At 35.8% G+C, this 25,548-nt stretch overlaps 1 protein-coding gene across 1 annotated transcript; it reads right to left on the bottom strand.

The window, feature by feature from the left end:
• Nucleotides 1-19,525: 19,525 nt before the first annotated feature.
• SAT2 (spermidine/spermine N1-acetyltransferase family member 2) lies at nucleotides 19,526-22,398 on the bottom strand. Its single transcript, XM_051995800.1, has 6 exons — nucleotides 22,283-22,398; nucleotides 21,436-21,487; nucleotides 21,220-21,303; nucleotides 20,635-20,736; nucleotides 20,471-20,511; nucleotides 19,526-20,319 (listed from the first exon to the last, which is right to left on the bottom strand). The coding sequence occupies exons 1-6, from the start codon at nucleotides 22,346-22,348 to the stop codon at nucleotides 20,152-20,154; spliced, it is 513 nt and encodes a 170-aa protein (XP_051851760.1). The 5' UTR covers nucleotides 22,349-22,398; the 3' UTR covers nucleotides 19,526-20,151.
• Nucleotides 22,399-25,548: the final 3,150 nt, after the last annotated feature.

Raw genomic sequence — 25,548 nt, 5'->3', positions numbered from 1 at the left:
GACAACCAGATTCATCTTCATCTCACACCACTGTGGTTGGTGGCTGGGCTCCTGCACTCCCCCTACTGAGACCAAACTGGTCTGAAAGACTCACCAGAAAGCTAGCCAAGCCCTAAGTGAAGGAGACAAGAAATTCATTCCATCTTTGTGCTGGCTGGAGGCTGAAGAAAGCAGAGGCAGAGGCTAAAGGACAAAACCTTTGGATTTGGAGACATTCGGAGGGCTCTAAGCTAACCGGGCTATATTAGAGACAATAAAAGATCTGAACTTTTATCACCTGGCTGCGTTTTGAGGTGATTATTACTTTCAACTGATATTAAAGCTGCCTCCAAGAAAACCTCCCTGAGAAACCTGCCCTCTCCACCAGAGAGAACTATTCTACTTATTTTAAAAGAACAGGAACTCTTACATTCCCCCTGGCTGGCAAGCTGACCAATACATGTTAAATATGTTAAAGTTAACAAGTTAAACATGTTAAAGAAAGTTTAAATAAATAAATACAAGTATACATATCCAAACAGTTATTTTGCTGTACGTTGTAAGAGGCTCTGGACCTGACCCTCCTGGGATGAGTTGAGACGCCTTTGTGTCAGGCCCACCCTAACCTGTATCCATGGACTACCAAGGTGGCGCTGATGGTGTGGTGGAGTCTGGACAGGTTGGGGGACAGGGGAGGCACAGTAAGGTTAGGCTCCTCCTTTCGGGGAGGGATTGGGGAGGACTCTCTGTCCCGATTGGTGTACAGTAATGAGGAAGGATAAGGGCTATAAAAAAGAGCGGCACGGGGTGGTTCGGGGAGACACGGCTGACTCGTAGCATCAATAAACATCACTGTTCTATCAACCTCGGCTCTCTGTCTGGTGATTCCCTCCTCCCGTCTCCACGAGGAGGGCCGGAGACGTCCGAAGCCCCGTCAGGCTAGGGGAAGCTGGAAGAGGCAGTCTCTGTTGTGGTTTCCCATTTTCCTGTGACCTGGCCCGGCCCCCAACAGTACAAAAAGAATAGGACTAAAAAAAAATAAAAAATAAAAATAAAAAAAATAAAAAAAAAAAAAAGAATAGGACTTTTAAATAGTGTACAATTAGCCTGTGAAGGAAATAAAACATGCAGGCAGATAAAAATAGAGGGATTGGGAATTCTATGTAGTGGTTCATAGTCATCTCCCAGAGTTCTTTCACTGGGTGTATGTAGCTGGTTCAATTCATAACTGCTCTATTAAAACGGATTTGGTTCATCTCATTGCTGAAGATGACCAGGTCCATCAGAATTGATCATCATATAGTATTGTTGTTGAAGTATATAATGATCTCCTGGTCCCCATTTATTTCACTCAGAATCAGTTCATGTAAATCTCCCCATGCCTTTCTGAAATCATGCTGCTGGTAATTTCTTACCGAACAATATTCCATAATATTCATATACCACAATTTTTTCAGCCATTCTTCAACTGATGGATATCCACTCAGTTTCCAATTTCTGCCTACGCCTGTTTTCTAGGCCTGTTGTTTATAATAACAGATAGCTTATATTTGTTTTTCTAACTTTTTTAGATCTTCTGATTTTGTTCTAATATTTCTCACCATCATATGGAATCACTGATTTCTATTTGGTCTATTCTATTTTTCAAGGAATCCATTTTTGGAATAAGATTCTTTAATTTGTATTGTTCTTTAGTTACTTCTTATTTTACTTATACTTTTATTTTTTTTGCTATTTTTTTTATTATTCCAAATTTAAGAAATAATACAAATATTTCCATAACAAAGTAGAATGAAAAAAAAAAAGAAAATTGTACACGAAACTGCAGATCTATTATGTAAAACTTGATATTCCTTTCAAATAGACAACAAAATGATCATGTAACTTTTTCCTTCCCCCATCCTAGAGATTTGTGTCTATATATAATCTATAGCTACATATCTGTATTTACATATATGTCAGTTCTTTCCTGGATACAAACAACATCTTCCTTCACAGGACTTTTGCAGTCAAGATGACTTGGTCAATCAAAGTTGTTATTAAAACAGTAATGTTGCTATGTAAAAAAATACTCTTCTGGTTCTGCCATTATTTTGTTCAAGTCTTTCCATGTGTTTCTAAAATGACTGACTTCATCATTTCTCATAACAGAGTAATATTCCATTATGAATACATACCCCAATTTTTCAGCCATTTCCCAGTTGACAAGCACCCCTGTAATTTCCAGTTCTTTGCTACTATAATTTTTTTTGTTAAAATCTCTTGTTTCAAAAATTTTCAGATGAAGAAATGAAAGCTATTTCTCGGCATATGAAAACTAAATTACTACTGATTTAAAAATTGCAGATTGAGACAACTCTGTGGCACCACTACACACCTCTCAGATTGGCTACAAGGACAGGAAAAGATAAAGATAAATGTTGAAAGGAATGTGGGAGAACTGGGACACTAATGCATTCTGAAAAGCAACCTGGAACTATATCTAAAGGGCTCTCACTGCTGGGCTTGAATCCCAAAGATATCATAAAAGAGGAGAAAGGACCCACGTACAAAAATGTTTGTAGAAGCCTTTCTGTAGTAGCAAGGACCTAGAAGTTGAGCGGTTGGGGAATGGTTGAATAAGTTATGGTATATGAATGTAATAGAATACTATTGTTCTATAAGAAATGTTGAGTAGGCTGATTTCAGAAAAACCTGGAAAGATTTACATGAACTGAGGCTGAGTGCAGGAAGTAGAAGTTTGTTCTTATGCCTTTTTCTTGCACAACATGACAAATATAGAAATATGTTTAAAAGAATTGCACATATTTAACCTATATTAGATTACTTGCTGTCTTTGGGGGCAGGGATAAAGGAAGGAGGGAAAAAAATTGGAACACAAAGTCTTACAAAAATGAATATTGAAAAACAATCTTTACATGTATTTGAAAAAATAAAATATTATTAAAAAAGTAATTTTAAAAAACTAAAAAAAATCTTTTATTTCTTCTGTTACTCTTATAGTCCATATAGAACTTTTCCCCCACTCTGATATTCTTTTTCTAGTTTCTAAAATTATTCTCTTCTTCTGAGTTTGTCATATTTTCTTTTGTCTACTCATTTTTTAAACTTCGGTTACTGATTTGGAACTTTGTGCTAGGATTTGTTCTGTATTTCTAATTTTGGGATTCCTATCGCTGGTTTCTATTTGCTAAATTTGCAAAACACTTTGCAAGTATTATTTAAATTGATCCTCACAATAACTCGGGAATGTAAGTGCTATCATAGCTAAAGAAACTGAGGCACATAGCTGTATCAGATCTAAAATTATATTATAAAGCAGCAGTTACTAAAACCATCTGGTATAGGCTAAGGAATAGACTAGTAGATCAATGGAATAGGTTAGGTTAAAAGGACAAAACAGCCACTAACTTTAATAATGTAGTGTTTGACAAACCTAAAGATCCCAGTTTTTGGGATAAGAATGCATTATTTGACAAAAATTGCTGGGAAAATTGGAAATTAGTATGGCAGAAACTAAGCATTGACCCACACTTAACACCATACACCAAGATAAGGTCAAAATGGGTTCATGACCTAGGCATAAAGAATGAGATTATAAATAAATTGGAAGAGCATAGGATAGTTTACCTTTCAGACCTGTGGAAGAGGGAGGAATTTGTGACCAAAGAAGAACTAGAGATCACTATTGACCACAAAATAGAAAATTTTGATTATATCAAATTGAAAAGTTTTTGTACAAACAAAAAAAATGCAGACAAGATTAGAAGGGAAACAATAAACTGGGAAAACATTTTTACAGTCAAAGGTTCTGATAAAGGCCTCATTTCCAAAATATAGAGAGAATTGACTCTAATTTATAAGAAATCAAGCCATTCTCCAATTGATAAATGGTCAAAGGATATGAACAGACAATTTTCAGATGATGAAATTGAAACTATTTATAGACATATGAAAATTTGCTCCAAATCATTATTAATCAGAGAAATGCAAATTAAGACAACTCTGAGATACCACTATACACCTGTCAGATTGGCTAGAATGACAGGGAAAGATAGTGCGGAATGCTGGAGGGGATGTGGGAAAACAGGGACACTCATACATTGTTGGTGGAATTGTGAACACATCCAGCCATTCTGGAGAGCAATGTGGAACTATGCTCAAAAAGTTATCAAACTGTGCATACCCTTTGATCCAGCAGTGTTTCTACTGGGCTTATACCCCAAAGAGATACTAAAGAAGGGAAAGGGACCTGTATGTGCCAAAATGTTTGTGGCAGCCCTGTTTGTAGTGGCTAGAAGCTGGAAAATGAATGGATGCCCATCAATTGGAGAATGGTTGAGTAAATTGTGGTATATGAATGTTATGGAATATTATTGTTTTGTAAGGAATGACCAGCAGGATGAATACAGAGAGGCTTGGAGAGACTTACATGAACTGATGCTAAGTGAAATGAGCAGAACCAGGAGATCATTATACACTTCGACAACGATATTGTATGAGGATGTATTCTGATGGAAGTGGATCTCTTCGATAAAGAGAGCCTTAATTGATCAAAGATGGACAGAAGCAGCTACACCCAGAGAAAGAACACTGGGAAATGAATATAAACTGCTTGCATTTTTGTTTTTCTTCCCGGTTATTTATACCTTCTGAATCCAATTCTCCCTGTGCAACAAGAAAACTGTTCGGTTCTGCACACATATATTGTATCTAGGATATACTGTAACCTATTCAACATGTAAAGGACTGCTTGCCATCTAGGGGAGGAGGTGGAGAGAGGGAGAGGAAAAATCTGAACAGAAGTGAGTGCAAGGGATAATGCTGTAAAAAATTACCCCCTGGCATGGGTTCTATCAATAAAAAGTTATTAAAAAAAAAAAAAAGAAAAAAGAAGAAACTGAGGCACATGGAAGTTAAACGACTTGAACCCACACTCACATAACTAGTAAGTGTCTGAGATCAGATCTGAATGTAGGCAATTCCAACAGTCTTGTGATAGAGAGAGCCATCTCTCACTTAGAGACAGAACTATGGGAATTGAATGTGGATCACAACATAATATTTTTTCCTTTTTTGTTGTTGTTATTTGCTTGCTTGTTTTTTTTTTTTTCTTCTCATTTTTCCCTTTTCAATCTGATTTTTCTTGTACTGCATGGTAAATATGGAAATATGTTAAGAACAATTGCACATATTTAACCTATATTGGATTACTTGCTGTCTATGGGAGAGAGGAAGAGTGGAGGAAAGAATGGGTAAAGGAGGGAAAGAATTTTGGAACACAAGGTTTTGCAAGGATGAATGCTAAAAACCATCTTTGTATGTATTTTGAAAAATAATAAAAAAAAGACAAATAAAAAGCTATTTTTTTTTTTAATTCTGGAAAAAAAAAAAACTGAATCTAGGTCTTCTGACTCTGGTGTCTGCACTCAGAGTGTCAGTACCTTTCAGGCTTTTTGGAAAATCTGGGTTTAGAGTGCTGTGGTCTTTAGGGAACTCTAGAACACATGAGGTCAAAATGCTGCAAAATTCTGGAGCCCCTGCTGTACTTCAGTATGAGCACTGACAAAATTCTGACCACTCTGAAGTGCTGCAATCTTTGAGCTCCTTAATAAGATCACTGCAGGTTTCAGGTGCTGTTGAAGCATCTTTGAAACAAGATTCCAATTTATTTAAATGTATTACGCTGACTTTTCAAAAGGAACTCTTTTTTTCATACTTACAGCTTTTGGCTACTTTATTATACAGTCCCAGCATGGCTGAAGGCACCTAATGTAATTTCTCTTTGGATTTCTTTATCATTAATTTGTTTGGTATTCTTTTTAAAAAATTTTGCTGCCATACATATGTGATAACTGGTCTTTTCTACAATCTTCCCATACAGTCATCTTAACTGGAAGTTCTTCTGTAGCATTTAAGAGGTTTAATTTTTTTTCCCCTCCATGTTCTCTGTGTTTTCACTCAAGTACCAAACCTTACCACTTCTTCCTTTATCGTATCACTTTGCAATTTTAACCTTGTATATTTTTTTTTCACTACAGTCACCCTAGCTCAGCTCTTCATCATCCAACACCTAGATTATTGAATCAGCTTCCTGGATGGTCTTCTTGTTTTCAGTCTCTCTCAGCTGCCCTTTCATTGCTGCCAGATCAATCAGTCATTCAACAGGTATTAATGTCTTTGGATCATAGATGTAGAGTTGGAAGGAATGTTAGAGGTCAACTAAACCAAGTCCCTCATTTTACAGATTAGGAAACCGAGAGTGAGAGAAATTAAGTGACTTACTGAAGGTCACCAAGGTAGTAAATTATAGTGCTGAGATGTGAACCCCGACCCTCTGACTCTAAGTCCAGTGTTCTTTCTACTGCACAATGCTTGTGTTCAGAAATATGCTCACATAGAAAAAATGAAAATAACTGTGTAAAATTATTACGAAAATACAAGAGATTATATAATATGTGAAAAATTGTGTAATAAATAACTGTGTACAAATTGTGTAATATAAATATAAATATAATTTTATTATATTTGTTATTCTTGTTTTAAATGAAATTAATTTCCTTTATAGTTTTCCTATTATTAAGTCAACTCTGAAATCCTCATATAAATCCAACCTGGTGATAATATCTAATCTCTATTAATATAACTTTTGTGATATTTTGGTATGGCCTCTTTTATAAAATGTTATTTAAAAATTTTTGCCTCAGTATTCATTATCTGTTGGCCTATAATTTTCTTTTGCTACTTTGATTTTTCTCTGGTTTTGTTTTCAAGATTATATTTGTATCAGAATTTGATGTGATCCCTTCTTTTCCTATTTTTGCAAAGAGTTTGCTTATTATGGAAAATAACTCCTCTTTGAATTTTGATGGAATTTGCAAGTATATAATCTGGTCCTGGGAATTTTTTCTTTGGGAGGCCATTTATGGCCTGTTCAATTTATTTTTCTGAGATTGGTCTGTTCAAATTTTCTTTTTCTTGTTCTCTTAATCTGGGTATTTTATTTTATTATTTTTAAATATTCCTCTAGCTGATTTAGATTGTTGAATTTCTTGGTATGTAATTGGGCAAAATAATTTTTATTATCCTTTATTCTTTATTTATCTGTTATGATTTTTTAAAATTTTCTGATAATTTCATTTTCCTTTCTTCCAATAACATAACTTGTGTACTTTATTCCCCCAGCTCAAATTTTCTACTTTTATTTATTAATTCAATAGATTTTTCCTTCAATTTTATTAATTTTTTCTTTGATTTTTTAAAAAAGGATTTTACTGGTACTTAATTTTGTTTTTCATTGGTAGTTTTCTAGTTTTTTCTTGTAATTTGTATGCCTGATTTATTGTTCTGTCCTTTTTTTGTGTGTGTTTAGAGATAAATAATTTTCTTTAAGAGCTGTTTTGATGGCATCCCCAAAATTTTGATATATTGTTTCATTGTTCTCATTTATCTTAATGAAATTATTTCTATTATTTGTTCTTTTACCCATCCTTTGAATTGCCATTTAGTCTCTAAATGACTTTTAAACTTCTCTTCAATAACTCTTTATTGAATTTAATTTTATTGTATTGTAGTAAGTACAGGATATATTTCACAGATCTGCTTCCCACATTTATCTGTGAAGTTTTAATAAACTGATCATGGTCAAATTTTGTTAAAGTGCCATGTCTAGCCCAGTTAAGGAATAAGTATTCTCCTTTCTATTTCTATTCAATAATTATCAGAGATCAAGCAAATCTAACTATTCTAAAATTCTATTTAGATCCTTAATTTTTTGTTGTTGTTGTTAGATTTGTCTAAGTCTGAAAGGTGTACAATGAGGCTCCCCAACAAATTTATCCTTATAACTCATTTAGGTTTTTCCTTAAGTTTTTAGATAATATGCCATTTAATGCAAAACTGTTAAGGATTTAATTTGTTGCTTATAGTACCTTTCAGTAAAATGTAATTTCCCTGATTCCTTTTTTTTTTAAAATTTAAAAAAGTTTTTATTTTTAGTTCCAAATTCTCTCCCTCCCTCCATACTCTCCCCTATTCATTAAAAAGACAAACAATATGATACTCATTATATTCCAATGCTTCTAAAATGATTTCTCCTTGCTCTATTTTCCAGTTGTTTTTGATATGAGAATACTTGGGTTTTACACACTTCTGCTAAGACTATTGTGATTTTGTATGGTACTGACATGTTCTATCTGAATCAGAGTTATCTGAATCAAATCTCCCTGATAATATTACAGTTTCTGGGCCCAGAATCTGAGTCTGAGATTCTCCCAATGAGAATTTACACAACAGCTATGAGGACTTGCAACTTCTTCAATATCCCCACTATTCTAGCAATAGAGCTGTAGCCCTGACACTTGAGGGCTCAGTCTGAGCTCCCAGCCATCATGTTCTGCTCTGGAGGTGTAACTTAGCCCACCCCTGTTCCACATTTCCTGCCCTAATCACTTTCCTGAAAGGTCAGATTTATGATTTTGTGCTATGAAAGTGATCCCTCTAGTTTCTTAGATTTCTGATCACTATTCCATCTGGTACTCCCAAAATGGGGTAGCTAGGCTGAACTGCTTCCTCCTGCTCTGTGGTCTTGGCTAGTCTCCTACTCAAGGCCCTTTATAAGAGACAGTGTTTTCTTTTGTAAAGACCCCTCAGCCCAGGGAATGTGGGTCACTCTCTCCCACGAAGAGTCACTAGTTCTGGATTACAGGACTACATTTGGTCCTAAAAAAGCTTAGATCCAAAGAGTGAGGTTAGTCTCTTTATTTATTTTCATTTTGAATTTTTTTTAAAAAGGGGATTTATATATACATAGAAGAACACAAAAAAGAATTCTATATGAAACCATGAATCTTGATTTCAATAATGCCTGATTTCTTAAAAGTTTATAATAAATTGTATCATTACTTTCAGAATTCTTCTGTTTGTCTGTGCTTTTTTCTGTTCTCTTCTGTGAATATTTTTAAATGTTTAAAAAAAATTGTCTTTTAGTATTACTATGGCTAATCTTCTTCCAGGAAGAAGGGAAAAAATCCTTGTAAAAAAAATAAGCATAGTCAATATTGATGCAAAAGTTTTAAATAAAATATCAGCAAAGAGATTACTGTAGCTGGAGGAATATATCACAAAGATCATCCTACAACTAGATTGGATTTATACCATGAAGGCAGAGTTGGTTCAATATTAGGGAAATTATCAATATAATAAACCATATTAATAAGTTTTAAAGGTGCAAACAGAAAAAAACTTTTGATACAAACTCTCCTTGCTGTTAGAAATACTAGAAAATAGAAAAATATAAAGACCTTTCCTTAATATGGTAAGTAGTGTCTAAAATCTGGAGCCACCATTATATTTAATAAGGATAAACTAGAGCTATATAGAGAAATGGAATTACTATTAATGGAAAAACCATTAAGATTGGGGCAATGCAAGGATGTTCAGTGCCATGACTTCTATTATACAACATTCTAATAATGCTATCTAGCATTAAGACAAGAAAAAGAAACTGAGAAATAAACATGGTCAAAAAGGTAACAATGATCACTTTTTAGTGGTGATATGGATTACATAGTCAATTAAAAGTAATTTAAAATTTAAAAAAAAGTAATTTAAAATATATAACTTCAACAAAATTGAATGAGTCCACTTAAATAATAATCACCAGCATTCCTATGTATTAACAACAAATTCAGTAATAAATCTAGAAAAAGAAATTCCATTTAAAATAGCTGCAGAATGTAGGAAATAATTGTGATCACATGCCACAACATCACCTGGAACTATATAGCTACAAAAACAAAACAATCTTTTCAAAAATAAAAAACGATGTGAATAGTTGGAAAAAATAATAATTATTCGTGGATAAACTGAGTTATAAAATTAAAATACCAAATTTATTTAAATTAATTTACTTACTCAGAGCCAAAACAATCAAATTACCAAAAGATTTGTTTATAGAACTAGATTTTAAAAAAAGAAATTTAGAGGAAGCCTAATAGTAACAGATCTCAAACTATACTAAAAAGCAGTCATCATCAAAATTGATTAGGTATGGAATATAGAAAAAACAGATAAATACAGTATTGTGGAAGTATATTAAAACCCCTTTTTAGTTCAACTAGAAATATTAGGAAATATTTCTCTTGTCTTTAAAAAACGCTCTAGATTTGTGCATTTAGGTACAGACAGGACAGGATTATCACCACAAACACCCTAGTCAAACTTGTGAAAATGTACTGGTTCAAAAAGGAATAAAGAGAATGACCTAAGAGTTCTCCATCTTGCCCAGAGCTGCATAGGACAGCTGGAATTTTGCAGAAATTCTTGAAGAAAATAAGCTGTGGTCAGTCAAAAGCTCATCACACAGCAGCCTTTTTCCAGCAATTGGGAATGGTCCAACAAAGATGAACCTCTAGATGTATTCTGATGGAAGTGGATTTCTTCGACAAAGAGCTCTAACTTAGTTTTAATTGATCAAGGATGGACAGAAGCAGCTACACCCAAAGAAAGAACACTGGGAAATGAATATAAACTGCTTGCATTTTTGTTTTCCTTCCTGGGTTATTTATACCTTCTGAATCCAATTCTCCCTGTGCAACAAGAGAACTGTTCGGTTCTTCACACATATATTGTATCCAGGATATACTGTAACCTATTTAACATGTATAGGACTGTTTGCCATCTGGGGGAAGGGGTGGGGAAGGGAGGGGAAAAATCAGAACAGAAGTGAGTGCAAAGGATAATGTTGTGAAAAATTACCCTGGTATGGGTTCTGTCAATAAAAAGTTATTAAAAATAAAATAAAATTTAATTAAATTAAGCATACAAAACAAACAAACAAAAAACTCTTAAACAAAACAAAACAAAAAAAGATGAACCTCTAACAGTAGCTCTGAATGGCAATGGGGGACAAGATGCAAGCATGTCGATTCAAATAGAGCTTTACTCTGGAGATGAAAAGAGAACCCTGTAGCAAGAGGGCCCAGCTATAGCCCAACTTGAGACATCTAATCCTGACAGCAAAATTGAGTCCTAATCAGAGTTTAGCCTAAAAAATGATCCTGTAGCACCTGGGCAAAATGAAGGTCTCAGGAAGGTTCTAGTGCCATAGTCTTCAAGACCCTCTCAAGGAAGAGCCTAATCTCTGATTATGCTATTCAGGAGTGCAAGAACATACATAGTTTAACAAAGCAAAAGCAGCATATCCCCCAACTCCAACCCAAATGGTGAGATTGCTATGGCAAACAAACCAAGGAAAACACCAAATACTATAAGGAAATATTGTGTACAAATATCAAGGAATAAACTCTGAAAAGACAGTGAACTCAAAACAAGTCCAAGTGTAGCCTTGGAGAATAAATATGTCTCAGACACAAAGATCTGAAATACACCTAAAAGAAATGGGGCAGCTAGCTGGTGCAGTGGATAGACTGCTGTGCCTGGAGTCAGGAGGACTCATCTTTGTGATTTCAAATCTAGTCTCAGACACTAGCTGTGTGGCCCTGAGCAAGTCACTTAACCCCATCTGCCTCTCTGTAAAATGAGCTAGAAAAGGAAATGGCAAACTATTCAGTGTCTAATACCAAGAAAATCCCAAGGGTCATGAAGAATCATATAGAACTGAAATGACTGAATAACAGGAAAAAATCAGATAGAAAGTGTAATAGGCAGTTAAAAAAGCATCAAGGAGAATTAATACCATTGACCAAAACTTAAACTGTGAGTTATGAGCAGAATATGGATATGTCATCAAAAAAATTTTTTTTGCAACAGTAAATGGTATCAAATATTCCGCTAAGACTTAATTCTTTTTTTTCCTTTTAAAAAAATTTAGGTTATATATGTACATTCATTTTTTACATATTTCCATATGAGTCATGTTGGGAGAGAAAAATCAACAAAAGGGAAAAATCATGAGAGAAAAAAAATGAAGGAAAAAAAAGTGAAAATAGTATGTGTTCATCCATATTCAGTTTCCACATTTCTCTGTGATTGCCATCTCTGGTGTTTTCCATCCAAAGTTTATTTGGATTGCCTTAGATCAATGAATTGCTGAGAAGAACCAAGTCTATTATAGTTGATCATCATACAATATTGCTGTTGCTGTGTACAATACAATGTTTTCCCGATTCTGCTTGCTTCACTCAGCATCAGATCATGTAAATCTTTCCATGCTTTTCTAAAATCAGACCATTCATCATTTTTATTCCATTACTTTTATGTACCATAACTTATTTAGTCATTCCCCAATTGATGGGCATCCACTCATTTTCTAATTCTTTGTTACCACCAAAAGAGCCCCTACATTTTTTATACATGTAAGTCCATTTTTCTTTTTTATGATTTCTTTGGAATACAGAGACTTTTTTAGACACACTGCTGAATCAAAGGGTATGCATAGTTTTTAGCCCTTTGGGCATAGTTCCAAACTTCTCTCTAAAATGGCTGGATTATTTCACAACTCCACCAACAATGCATTAATATTCCAGTTTTCCCACATACCTTCCAATATTTACCATTACAAAATTTAATTCTTTTTATAAAAATAAACAATCACATCCATCTCATTAGTATGTAAATTGACTTTCATCTTTAACAGATAGTAAAATTATATGTATAACAAAGAATTGTTTTAAAATAAATCTCTTTATGATTTATTATCAATACATGTTTGATTGTATGCTATTTTATATACATATACACCTGGGATCACATAAAAATTTCTCAGGTGAAAAGCAGTTGTGAGTGAAAAAAGTGTAAGAGGGTCTGCCATAGAATAGAAGATGGAAAATCTTATCTAAGAATTGAATGATCTGAAATTAGAATGGGCCAAGCAACAAAATGATTCAATGAAACAAATAGGGTATTAAAATAAAAAGATTTTTTAAAAAGATGTCATAAATATAATATAAAAACAGGTTGTTTGTATAATATATAATATACAATATAAATAATAATATATAATAAAAGAATTATGTCTATTTGAAAATCATACCAAAAAACTTTCAAGAAAATTATAAATGAAAGCTTTCCAGAACTCTTAGAACAGAGGCAAAGTCAAACTAGAAAGAATATATTAGGGGCAGTGAGGTGACAAAGTAAATAGATTCTGTAGTTGTTTTGAATTGAATTTCTGCCCCTAGCTTTGCCTGCTACGTTTCTTTTTTGGTTATATATAAAAATAATGATTATTTATGCAAATGAAATTTATGTCCTCTAACTTTGTTGTATTTATGAATTATTGCAATCAATTTTTATTGATTCTTAAGTTTCTTGATAAGTATATCATGTCATCTGCAAAAAGCAATTATTTTATTTTCTTTGCCTATGCTTTTTCCCTCGATTTTTTATATTAAATAATAGTAGTGATAAGGATTGTTTTTATTTGAATAGTATGTAATTTTTATGAACTACATATATTTGCTCTCAGCACTAGATAAACATGAACTTTTTTCAAAATTCTTTTTTAGAATTTATTGACATAATGGTATGGTTTTCATTCATTTATGCTAACATAAGTTATTGTATTTTTAGTTTTCCTCATATTATATATGGAATAGGTAGGTGGAGCAGTGGATAAAGCACAAGGTCTAGAGTCAGAAACTATCAGTTCAAATCCAGCCTCACAAGAAACTGGAAATTGAATGGATGCCCATCAGTTGGAGAATGGCTGAATAAATTATAGTATATGAATGTTATGGAATATTATTCTATAAGAAATGATCAGGAGGATGATTTCAGAGAGGCCTGGAGAGACTTACATGAACTGATGCTAAGTGAAATGAGCAGAACCAGGAGATCATTATACACAGCAACAGCAAGATTATATGATGATCAATTCTGATGGATGTGGCTTTTTCCAATAATGAGATGATTAAGGCCAATTCCAAAGATCTTGTGATGAAAAGAGCCATCTACACCCAGAGAGAGGATTGAGGAAACTGAGTGTGGATCACAACATAGCATTTTCATTCTTTTTGTTGTTGTTTGCTTGCATTTTCTTTTCATTTATTTTTCCTTTTTGATCTGACTTTTCTTGTGCAGCAAGATTATTGTATAAATATGTATACATATACTGGATTTAACATATATTAGATTACTTGTCATCTAGGAGAGGAGATGGGGGAAAGGAGGGGAAAATTTGGAACACAAAGTTTTGTAAGGGTCAACGTTGAAAAATTATCCATGCATTTCAGGGGTCCTCAAACTTTTTAAATAGGGGGCCAGTTCACTGTCCCTCAGACTGTGGGAGGGTTGGACTATATAGTACAAAAACTTTGCTTTGTGGGCCTTTAAATAGAGAAACTTCATAGCCCTGGGTGAGGAGAATAAACGCCATCAGCTGCTGCATCTGGCCTGCAGGCAGTAGTTTGAGGACTAAATAAATAAATTGGGAGGGAGGGGAAGGGACAACAAAAAAAACAAATCCAGCTCGGCCATTTACTAGTTGTTAGACCCTGGGCAAGTAACTTAACCTCTGTTAATTTGCCTGTTTCTTATCTATAAAATAGGGATAATAATAGCAAGAACTCCCAGAGTTTTTGTGAAGATCAAATATGGTAATAATCATATTAATATAGTATCCAACCTACATAAATATTAGGTATTATTTTTGTGGTTGTTGCTTTTCAGCCAGCCCTTTATTCCTAGTATAAATTCAACTTTATCATAGTATATAATCTATTTACTGAGATCCAATTTAAAATTTTTGCATCAATATTCATCAGGGACATTGGTCTATAGTTTTCTTTCTCTGTTTTGTTTCTCTCTATGTATTAGAACTATATCTCTATCACAGGAAGATATTGGAAAAGTGTTTCCTTTACTATTATTGCAGTTAGTATAATATTTTAGCTTATTGTTCTTTGAATGTTTGATTTACTTGTAAAGCCATCTGGTCCTGGAGTTTGTCCTTAGGAGTTTATTTGTGACTTGTTCAATATCTTTATCTGATACTAGGTTATTTAAATAGCTTATTTCTTCTTCTGTGGGACTTATGTGTTTTGTATTTTCTAAGTAATTTCCTCTAAATTATCTATCTTTTAAACATATAATTGTACAAAAGTTTGGTAGTTTCTTTGATTTTTCTTTGACTGTTCTAACATGAACAATTCCTTTTCCTCTTTTTAAAAAATGAGGTTACCAAAGAGATACTAAAGAAGGGAAAGGGATCTGTATGTGCCAAAATGTTTGTGGCAGCCCTGTTTGTAGTGGCTAGAAACTGGAAAATGAATGGATGTCCATCAATTGGAGAATGGTTGAGTAAATTGTGGTATATGAACGTTATGGAATATTATTGTTCTGTAAGGAATGACCAGCAGGATGAATACAGAGAGGACTGGAAAGACTTACATGAACTGATGCTAAGTGAAATGAGCAGAACCAAGAGATCATTATATATCTCAACAACAATACTGTATGAGGATGTATTCTGATGGAAGTGGATCTCTTCGATAAAGAGAGCTAATTCAATTTCAATTGATCAAGGATGGATAGAAGCAGCTACACCCAAAGAAAGAACACTGGGAAATGAATATAAACTGCTTGCATTTTTGTTTTTCTTCCCGGTTATTTATACCTTCTGAATCCAATTCTCCCTGTGCAACAAGAAAACTGTTCAGCTCTGCACACATATATTATATCTAGGATATATTGTAATCTATTCAACATGTGAAGGACTGCTTGCCATCTGAGGGAAGGGGTGGAGAGAGAGAGGGGAAAAATCAGAACAGAAGTGAGTGCAAGGGATAATGCTGTAAAAATTACCCTGGCATGGGTTCTATCAATAAAAACTTATTTTTAAAAAAATGAGGTTAGCTGTTTATATTTATTAAGTTTTTTTAAAACAATGCCTAGATTTATTAATTTATTTTTTCTTGCTTTCAATTTTATTTATCCTTTATTTTAAGAAATCTCACTATGTTGCTTAAATTTTGATTTGTTGGGGTTTTTAAGTTGTTTAACAATTATTCTTTTTCTAATGATGAAAGCATCTGAAATAAATATTTTAGTCTCAGAATTACTTTAAATTCCCTAAATCTTGGTATTTTTCTCATTGTCATTTTCTTTGCTGAAATTTTTGTAATTCTGTAATTCTTTGACTCACCAATTCTTAAAATTGTTTTGTTTAATCTCCAATTACTTTTTCTTTTCTCAAAAGCCCTTTATTGCATTGTATTGCTTCTGCTTTTCTACATTTTTTAGTGAGGTCTTAAGGTTCCAGTAGTGGGATAAAGATGCTAAGTACAGCTGAGAATGAGTAATTCCTTTCTATTCCCATTCAGTAATCACCAGAGATCTATTCTCTCTCTCTCTCTTTTTTTCCCCCTAAAATTCTATTCAAGTCATTAACTTCCTATTTGGGTTTTTTTGGTTATATTTGCTGAAGTATAAAAAGGGCATCCTGAGGTCCCTTACTATTTGCTATCTATTTCTCTTTCCAATTTGATGAACTGTTTCTTTAAATATTTAGAGGCTATGCTATTTAGTATATAAATTGATTTTGATTCTTTTTCCATGGATTCTTTAGCCACAATGCAATTTCTTGCTTATCTTTTTATCACATTTATCTTTCTACAAAACTTTAATCTGAAATCTTAATTGTTAGATCTGACCACCTCTCAGATTGGCTAAGATCACAGGAAAAGACAATGACAAATGTTGGAGGGGAAGTAGGAAAACTGGAACATTCATACATTGTTGGTGGAATCATGAATACATTCAGCCATTCTGGAGATCAATTTGGAATTATGCTCAAAAAGTTATCAAACTGTGCATATCCTTTGACCCAGCAGTGTTACTACTGGGCTTATATTCCAAAGAGATCTTAAAAAAGGGAAAGGGACCCACATGTGCAAAAATGTTTGTGACAGCCCTTTTTGTAGTGACAAGAAACTGGAAACTGAGTGATTGCCCATCAATTGGAGAATGGCTGAATAAATTGTGGTATATGAATATTATGTAATATTATTGTTCTGTAAGAAATGACCACCAGGATGATTTCAGAGAGGTTGGAGAGACTTACATGAACTGATGCTAAGTAAAATGAGCAGAACCAAGGAGATCATTGTACATGGCAACAAGAAGACTATATGATGATCAATTCTGATGGACATGGCTCTCTTCAACAATGAGATGATTTAAACCAGTTCTAATTGTTCAGTGATGAAAAGAGCCATCTACACCCAGAGAGAGGACTGTGTGAACTGAATGTGCACCACCACATAGCATTTTTACTCTTTCTGTTGTTTGCTTGCATTTTGTTTTCTTTCTCAGTTTTTTTCTTCTTGATTCGATTTTTCTTGTGTAGCAAGATAAGTGTATAACTATGTATACATATATTGGATTTAACATATTTTAACATATTTAACATGTATTGGACTACCTGCCATCTAGGGGAAGGGGTGGGGGAAAGAGAGGAAAATTTGGAACAGAAGATTTTTCAAGGATCAGTATTGAAAAATTACCCATGCATATGTTTTGTAAATAAAAAGCTTTAATTAAAAAAAAGTTTAAAAATTGTTAGATCTGCTTTTTTTGTGTTCAGCTGAAGCAAAATAGATTTTGTTCGAGCCCCTCATTTTAACTCTATGTTGATCAATGAGTCAATAAACCTTTATTATACCCCACCCATAAAATTGGATGGGCACAAGAATGAGTACTGTGCAAAAGGTAGCTCTTGTCCTCACAAGGAACTCACAATTTAAATGGGAAGACTACATGCAAACAACTATGTACAACTATGACAGAATAACAGGAAATAATCAATTGAAGGAAGCATTAATATTAAGAGGAATTAAGGAAAAGCTTCCTAGAGAAGACAATGATAACGAGTAAAAATACTTGGAGCTAAGAGATGGAGTGTCTTGTTAGAGTAAAAATAAGGGTAAAAGATGTAAGAGGGCTGGAAAAGTTGGGGAGAAGAAGCTAAGTTAAGAAGGGCTTTGAATGACAAAGGGAACTTTATATTTTATTCTGGAAGTGATAGGAGATACAGAATTAGTGACTGTAGAACTATCTTTTGGTTAGATTACTCTGATAGCTGAATGGAGGATGCACAAGAGTGGGGAGAGCAGTGACAGGCAGATGAACTAACCAACTCTTACAATAGTTGCTGATATGAGATAAAGGCCTACACCAGGGTGGTGGCAGTGTCAAAAGAAAGAAGGGGGTATATCTCCGAGGTGATGAAAGGTGAAATCCACAGGCCTAGCCAGCAGATGTACAGTGGTGGTGAGAGGAGGAGGGTTGAGAGAGTTAGGATACAAGTTTGACATCTAGATGCCAAACCTAGAGGATTAGAAGAATTGTTTTCTAATCCATTCTGCTATCCTCTTACATTTTAAGGGTTCTTCCCAATCTCAGTAACAATTATAATTGTTAATTGTGAAAGTTCCCTTAATCTTGCCTTTCCCCTTCCTTAATAAGGTGGTAAAAAGTAAGGAATTCACATTGACATAATCTAAAAACAGCTTAATCTGTTTCCATCCTGTCCCCTTTCTGCCCTGATCCCAACTTTTTATTTTATCTTCCATTCTTTTCAATCCCACCCTTGATGTTTCTCTCTCCAACACTGAAGTTTATTTTGCTTATTACTTTTCCTCCTTCTCAAACCCAGATCTCTCCCTCCCTTGTCCCTCTCTCTCTCTTAAGTTCAATACATTTCTAATTAATGTATTAAACTAAAATGTAAATGTAATTGTGTCTGATCTTCCTTTGTTCAATGAAGATGAAAGTGATGTTCATGGGATGCCAGTTTTCCCTTCTCCTTTCTGCATGTTTAAATTCTCATCTTTATTGTAATGGGATAGTGATTTCCTTTCTTCCCTCTTATGAGTCAATTCCCTCTCACTAACATTTATGTTTTCTAGAGACCATCAAAACTAAATCAAACACAGATTCTCTATCACATTTGCTTAAAGATTTTAGGATTCTTAGAAGACATTTGTTTCTTCTCTCCCAAGTAATATATATAAACAATTCATCCCCACATATTCCCTTCTAATTAAACAAATGTTAAATGCCTTTCTGAGTTTCTCTTGATTCCAGTATTTGTCTCCATTTCAGAACCATATCTGTTTTGGCCTTTTTAATCTGCAAAACTTAGAAATTCTCTATTTTATTAAAGGTCTGTTTTTTTTCCTCTGTAGTTTTTCTAGATAGGTTATACTTGGTTTTATGTTTATGCCTTTATATTCTGCTTTTTGGAATACTGGATTCCAAGCTTCCTTATCCTTTATGTTAGTAGTTAGCAAATTTGGTTTGATTCCTCTTTGGTACTTGTACTCTTTCTTTTTGAATACTTGTAGTCTTTTTCCTATTACATGAAAGTTTTGCTTCTGAATATGACATTCTTGGGTGCTTTAATTTGGGGATTTCTTTTAGGAGGTGAGCAGTATGTTATTTCTAGTTTGACTCTGCTCTGTTTCTGGGCAATTTTTATTTTTAATTTTTTGGAATATGATGTCCAGCTTTTTTTTTTTGTCATTATTTTCAGATAGAAAATTTCTAGGTAAAGGATTCAAAAAGGGGTATAAGAGAACTGAAGTCATATTTTAAGTTTTTGTTTTATTCATGTGTTGATATATATTCCTACCTGCCTGCAATTCAATGTAAGCTCCTCAAGGACAAGGACTTTTCCATTTTTTGTCTTTGTATCCTTGGCCTTTACAAAGTTCCCAATACATAAAAAGTGCTCAATAAATATTTGTAAACTTTCTTCCAAACTCTTTTCTTAAACACTTAATTTAAATTGTTTTTTCTTTCTCTCTAAAACTTCATTAGGGAGGATATCTTGGGCTAACCTTTCCAATGCAAGCATTCTTGTAGATTAATGTTAATTGACCTAAGTAGGTCTCTATCTAAATTAACTCATACCAACTTCCCTCCCATACCCCCACCCCTTCCACTTCTCATGCCATATGCTAAAAGAACATGACACAGCCACAGTGACTCTAAAGTATGACCTCCAAATGGGAAGGAAGAAAAACTTTCTCCTTTTGTGATATATATACATATATATATTTTTTATTTTACTACATTTTAAACTCCTAGCCATTATGAAGCAGATGATCATAGGGAAAGGACTTCAATATACCTGAGGGGAATAAGAGCTGAGGGGAATAGGAGATCCAAAGGAAATGTCTGGATTCTAAAGGACCCAGACATCCCATCTTACTTCCTCACCAGCTCTGTCATTGCTTCAGTATCAAATCGAAAGAAATGCCAACCTTCTGCTACAGTGAGATCTTTGGCACCCCTGGCCTTATAGAAGTCCATGGCACTTTGATTCCAGTCGAGGACAGCTAGACGGAACTGGGAGCAGCCATTCTCTAGGGCAACCTGCAAAAGTTCACCCCATATGTAATTAGTAATTATAGGGGGAAAACCCCAGATATTCAGTTCTGAGATTACTTCTCACCTCCCCAGTGCCCCCATACTCAGAAATACAAGTAATTAACCTCCCAAATCATCCACAGATAGACTTCCTTACCTCAGCCACTTTCTGGATAAGCTTGGAACCGATCCCCTGACCTATTGTAAGAAGAAAAACATTAGCAGGAGAGTGGTACACCTAACTAGAAGGAACAATAATAACAAAAGGAGAGAAGTTTTATGTTTGGAAGGCAGTGGAATGCCTGTAATCCAAGCCAGTACCTCGATATTTCGGCATCACATAGATATCCTCCAGGTACACATTTCGTCCTGTCCACGTGCTGTAGGTGAAATAGTATAGGCCATAGCCCACCACAGTGGAGCCTAAGAAAGCAAAAAGATCATTAGGAGTCTAGGAAAGCCAGAGTTCTATCTTTCTGGACCAATACTGGCAAGGTGCCAGAAAGAACCTAAGTTTTGTAGGGGTAGAGGGGTCCAACACTTAATAGAAATGCCAAAAGTTGTATGTGGAGTAATGAATGGAATGATAATTTTGAACTTAGAAAACTTTAATGGGAATCCTAATTCTGCCAATGTTCCTCTTTTGTAAAATGGACATTATACTGTAATAACTTTCATAAAAAACTTTGAAAACCATCAACATTGTATACTAACTCTTTTTGGGGGGAGGGGAGAGGAGAAGAAACACTTTTTACTCATGTAGATTGGTTACTGTTTTTAAATTTATAGTTTTAGAGTTATAGGGAGTCCCAACGTAAGTGACTTGGCTGGAATCAGAAGCAGGACACGGTGACTTCATGGCTACAGGATGCCTCTAAGACGATCTGTTACTGCAGCAGGTATTACCCAGGGGATTGCTGTGTTCTGAAGGAATTTCAGCCACCAGACAGTGAAAAAAAGGATTTTCACCAAAGCCATCAGTTTTCAAGGCTGTTGAGAAAGATAACAAACATAATTATTAAAAAAGCAGAGAAAATGATTTACCTATTGGGTGACTAAGGAGGGACTTAAGGTTCAATTCCCTCCACCCCCTTTCAGTGGTCTCAAACCTTAGAGTCCCACCTCCTTCGCTGATCTTCACTTGATCTAAGAGTTTTTCAAATTCTGCTAATTCCTGTGAATACAAAGAATGAAGAGGGACAATATATAAGAGAACAGAATTAAGAGATTAGGAGTCATGGCTAAAATACAAAGTAAAATTCTTGCGGGTCTGGGATTTTTCCCGCCTTTTGCCCTGGTAGCATCCACACAGCGTACTGCAGAGAGAAGGTACTTGTTGAGGAATGAAATGTTTTTGAACAGACAATGAATGCAACGTTTTGTTTTTGCTTGCCTTTGCATATTAGTTACAAAAGCTTTGTTTTTCTTTAAAATGTGGAGGAGGGGTGAGAAGTAAAGGGGAGGATGAAAACCAGTATTTTGGTGCCAAACATTAAGTGAGTTAATGCCTGAATTCAAATCTGGCCTCGGACACTCACTAGCAGATTGATCCCGAACAAAGTTACTTAACCATTGCCTCACTTTCCTACCTGTAAAAAGGGGATAATAATAGCACCTATTTTCAAGATTGTTGTGAGAATCAAGTAAGATATTTGTAAAGCACTGGGCACGTAGTAAGCATTATGTAAATGTTAGCTATTGTTATTCATGTTAATACTTAAGATCAATTGATTTATTGAAAAAAATGTAACACAACTCGAATGCCCCAAGTTAAAATGTTGGGTTTTTTTCCTCTTAAGTTTTCGTTGAATTGTCTTGACTTGAGAGGACCACTGACTACCTATCTCCTATCTTCAGAACTCCGGAAATCTATGCTTCCCCCCCACGCGCGACGAGTTCCCCCTTCTTTTTTTCCCTCCCCCAGGGACCCAAGCCTCAGCCCCCAGCCCCGCCTTCCCGCTGTTTTCACCCGGATCATCTTCATGATTTCCCCACAGTCTCCCTCCGCGGCCTCCCGGATCCGCACCGTCGCCATCGATGCCTAGTCCAAGACCACGGGTTTTGTGACTCCGCCTCTCGGCAAGGAGGACAAAGTCCGGGCTTCGCAGCCCTTCCGGGCGCTTAGGACCCGAGGGACTATTTAAAGCGGTGGCTTCCGACCTTTTCTGTGTCTTGAACCCCGCTGGCAACCGGGCGAAACTATGGACCCCGTCTCTGAACAAGTGTTTTTAAATGCACCAAATGACATGCCTGGGAAGCCAATGGAACTGACATGCAATAATCATGAACCCCCGCCCCCCGCAAGTCTCAGCTAAAATCCCATTTTCTACTAGTGAATAGAATATTGGAGCTGGAGAAAGGAATATCTAAATTCAAATTCAGCCTCAGACACTAACTGTGTGACTGTGGGTAAATAACTTAGCCTCTATTTAATTCAGTTTCCTCATTTGTAAAATGGGAATAATAATAGTACCTATCTCCTAGGATTGTTATGACATAAAATACTTAAGACAGCGCCTGACATATAATAATTACTAAATGCTTGTCCACTGACTGACTCCCTAAAACCTATCCACTCACATGTTGTTGGACTTCATGTTAAAGATCCCCTAACACTGGAACTTCGAAGTAGTCTGGGTCCCCAGGCATGGGAAGCAATTCGAAGCCAAGGGCCAGGAGATGAGCTAGAAACTGGGATTCTAGGGAGAAAGGAAGTGGGGAGAGGGAAGAATAGTTACCGCAAGCTCCCGGGGGAAAAAAAAAAAGACACCTCTTCATAAAATCACGCCCCTTACTTGAAGGCTGTCTCCCTTCCCTCTTCCCCTTCTTCCCTCTCTTTGCAGGCTGTGAATGCCCGTCAACTTATTAGAATGCATTGAAGGGTGTATGGCTCCCAACTCTGGCTCACTAAATCCTACCTACTGCAAGCCCTCCCAGCTTGCCTGTGCCTTGGCTGAGGCCGAGGACCCTACGCTTAATATCAGACCGAGAAGGGTTTTAAGAGATCATCTAACACCTAATTTCACAGAGATGGAAACAATCTCCAAAAGAACTATCTTATCCACCTTAAAGCTCTTGCCCTCCCTTTTAGTGAAATCACTTAGGATCCCCAGGAGCTACAAGTATTAAACAAAGGTTTCTCAACCCTTAACCTTTGTTATGCCTTTTCCTCTTTTTGATCAAATCTATCACTTACTATGTGACCTTATTTTTTTTGTCCGTTACTCCTGGATATATACTTCTAGACCTCAATTTCCTGATCCTTGAAATGTGGGAGTTGGATAGCATGCTCTCATCCTTCTAACTCCATCTATAATTTGATTATTCTACCCATTCTTATATCTCATAAAATCCTGCCTGCAACCTAGACAAGCCTGATAAATTTTTTAAAAATCAGTTTAAAATATTAGTGATTTCATTGATTGACCCCAGAGTATTTAAATTTTAAAAGTGCATTCCTTGACAATAGCAAGGTCATGAAGCTGTAGTGGTGGGATTTCATGGCACTGAGACATGGAAACAGGTCCTTGTAAACACTATGGGAAAATACAGAGGAAAGAGTCATTGTGTCCCAGCATGACAAGTAACACAGATCTGAGTCTGGTCATTATCTAAAGTGCCTCTGGCAAATTACTTTCCCTCTCTGGATCTCAATTTTCTAATGTGTAAAATATTTGGAGAGAGATACAGTTTAAAGTTGTCTACATAATCTCTAAAATCCCCTTTGGCTCTAAACAAGTAAATCCTGTGAAGATTGCAGTGATATAATTCCAACCCAACCTGGGAGGAACGAAATCTAGAGAGAAAGTTAAGGAAGGTAGAAACAATACAAAGGGTTAACTCAAAGGAAGATGAGCCTAAGGGCAGATTTCCTTCTTGGAAAGATTGGAGAACTAGTGCAATTGGACAGTTTCCAAATGGGATTTGGAAAAGGAATTGGGGTGACCTGATTTTTTGTTTTTATTTTTGCTTTATCTTGGAATTCCTATCACTTAGTATGTTGCATTGCATATAGGAAAGGCTTGTTGGACTGGAATGGATCTGAGCTTAAGAGAGATGGGGAATCTAGGAGGAGGGCCCCATGGACTGTGCCTCACCCCGTTTGTCCTCAGAGGGGCCAAAGGGTCAGTGCCCCTTTCTCCTACCCTCCTTCCTTCCTCCCAGGGCAACCTTTAATCCACCACTTCCCATGCCCAGCAGGGGTGCCCGCCCCTCAACTGACTCCCCAGAGTCACCAGAATCACGGAGCAGAGAGAGCTGCCCACAATGGAGGGTTTGTGTTCACTTACTGTGCTGCTGCTGCTGCTGTGGCCACTTGACACCTGGGAGGGACTGACTTCTAAATCGCCACGTTCCGCAAAGGTGCATAACTGGGGTAAAGGTAGGGTTCTGTGGGAGACAGGTGTGGGTCCAGTGGGGGTGGGGGATGGGGGAGTGGGCAAGAAGACAAGAATTCTGGAGCCCTGCTTGTGTATGTGTTGTGTTTCTGTCTCTCTCTCCTGGGAATTCTCTTCTTAATCAAATCAACCAGCATTGATAGTGAAGCACATGTTTATCCATATGGACCAAGCTAGGGTCAAGGGGCACAAAGACAAACTGGAAACAGTGCCTGCCCTTTCCTGACTCTTCTCCCACAGATCTGCAGGGATCCTGCCATTCTCCACCTTGGTAGTGATACTGGGCAAGAGTCTGTCACCATCATGACTTTTAACTTCACCAAGGTCACTAGGTAAATGAGAAACCTTGGACTCCCATTATCCTCTGCCTACGTTTTTCTCTACCTTTTCTCCACTTTTCCCTTTCCTCTCCTCTACTTTACCCACTCTTTTCCTCATTTTGAACTCCCCTCTCTCTACCCTGCAATCCATCCTTTGCACACACACATATAACAAACATATCTATGTGCGCACAACAGCTTCTTCCTCCTTTCACTGCCATCTCCTCCTTTGAACTTTGGACCTGGGACCCAGAAGAAGTGATTTTTTTATGGGGATACAAATCCCAAAGATGACTGGTTTATGCTAGGACTTTGAGGTGGTCAGCTTGAGATACCGCTCCACAACTTTTGGGCCCAGTTCACTGTGGGAGTTGGGTCCCAACTGAATGCTGGATATTGACACCAGGTGAATGTTTTTTTATGAATGAATGGAGTATTGAGTAATTGAATGAATGAGTAATAAGTCTCTGTCTTTCTGTTTCTCTGTCTCTGTTTCGGTCTCTCTCTTTTCCTCCCTC

The sequence above is a fragment of the Antechinus flavipes genome, chromosome 4 (assembly GCF_016432865.1).
Source record: "Antechinus flavipes isolate AdamAnt ecotype Samford, QLD, Australia chromosome 4, AdamAnt_v2, whole genome shotgun sequence".
Lineage (NCBI taxonomy): Eukaryota > Metazoa > Chordata > Mammalia > Dasyuromorphia > Dasyuridae > Antechinus > Antechinus flavipes.
The sequence above is the reverse complement of the archived record's forward strand: the minus strand, read 5'-3'. Positions and strand labels throughout refer to the sequence as shown.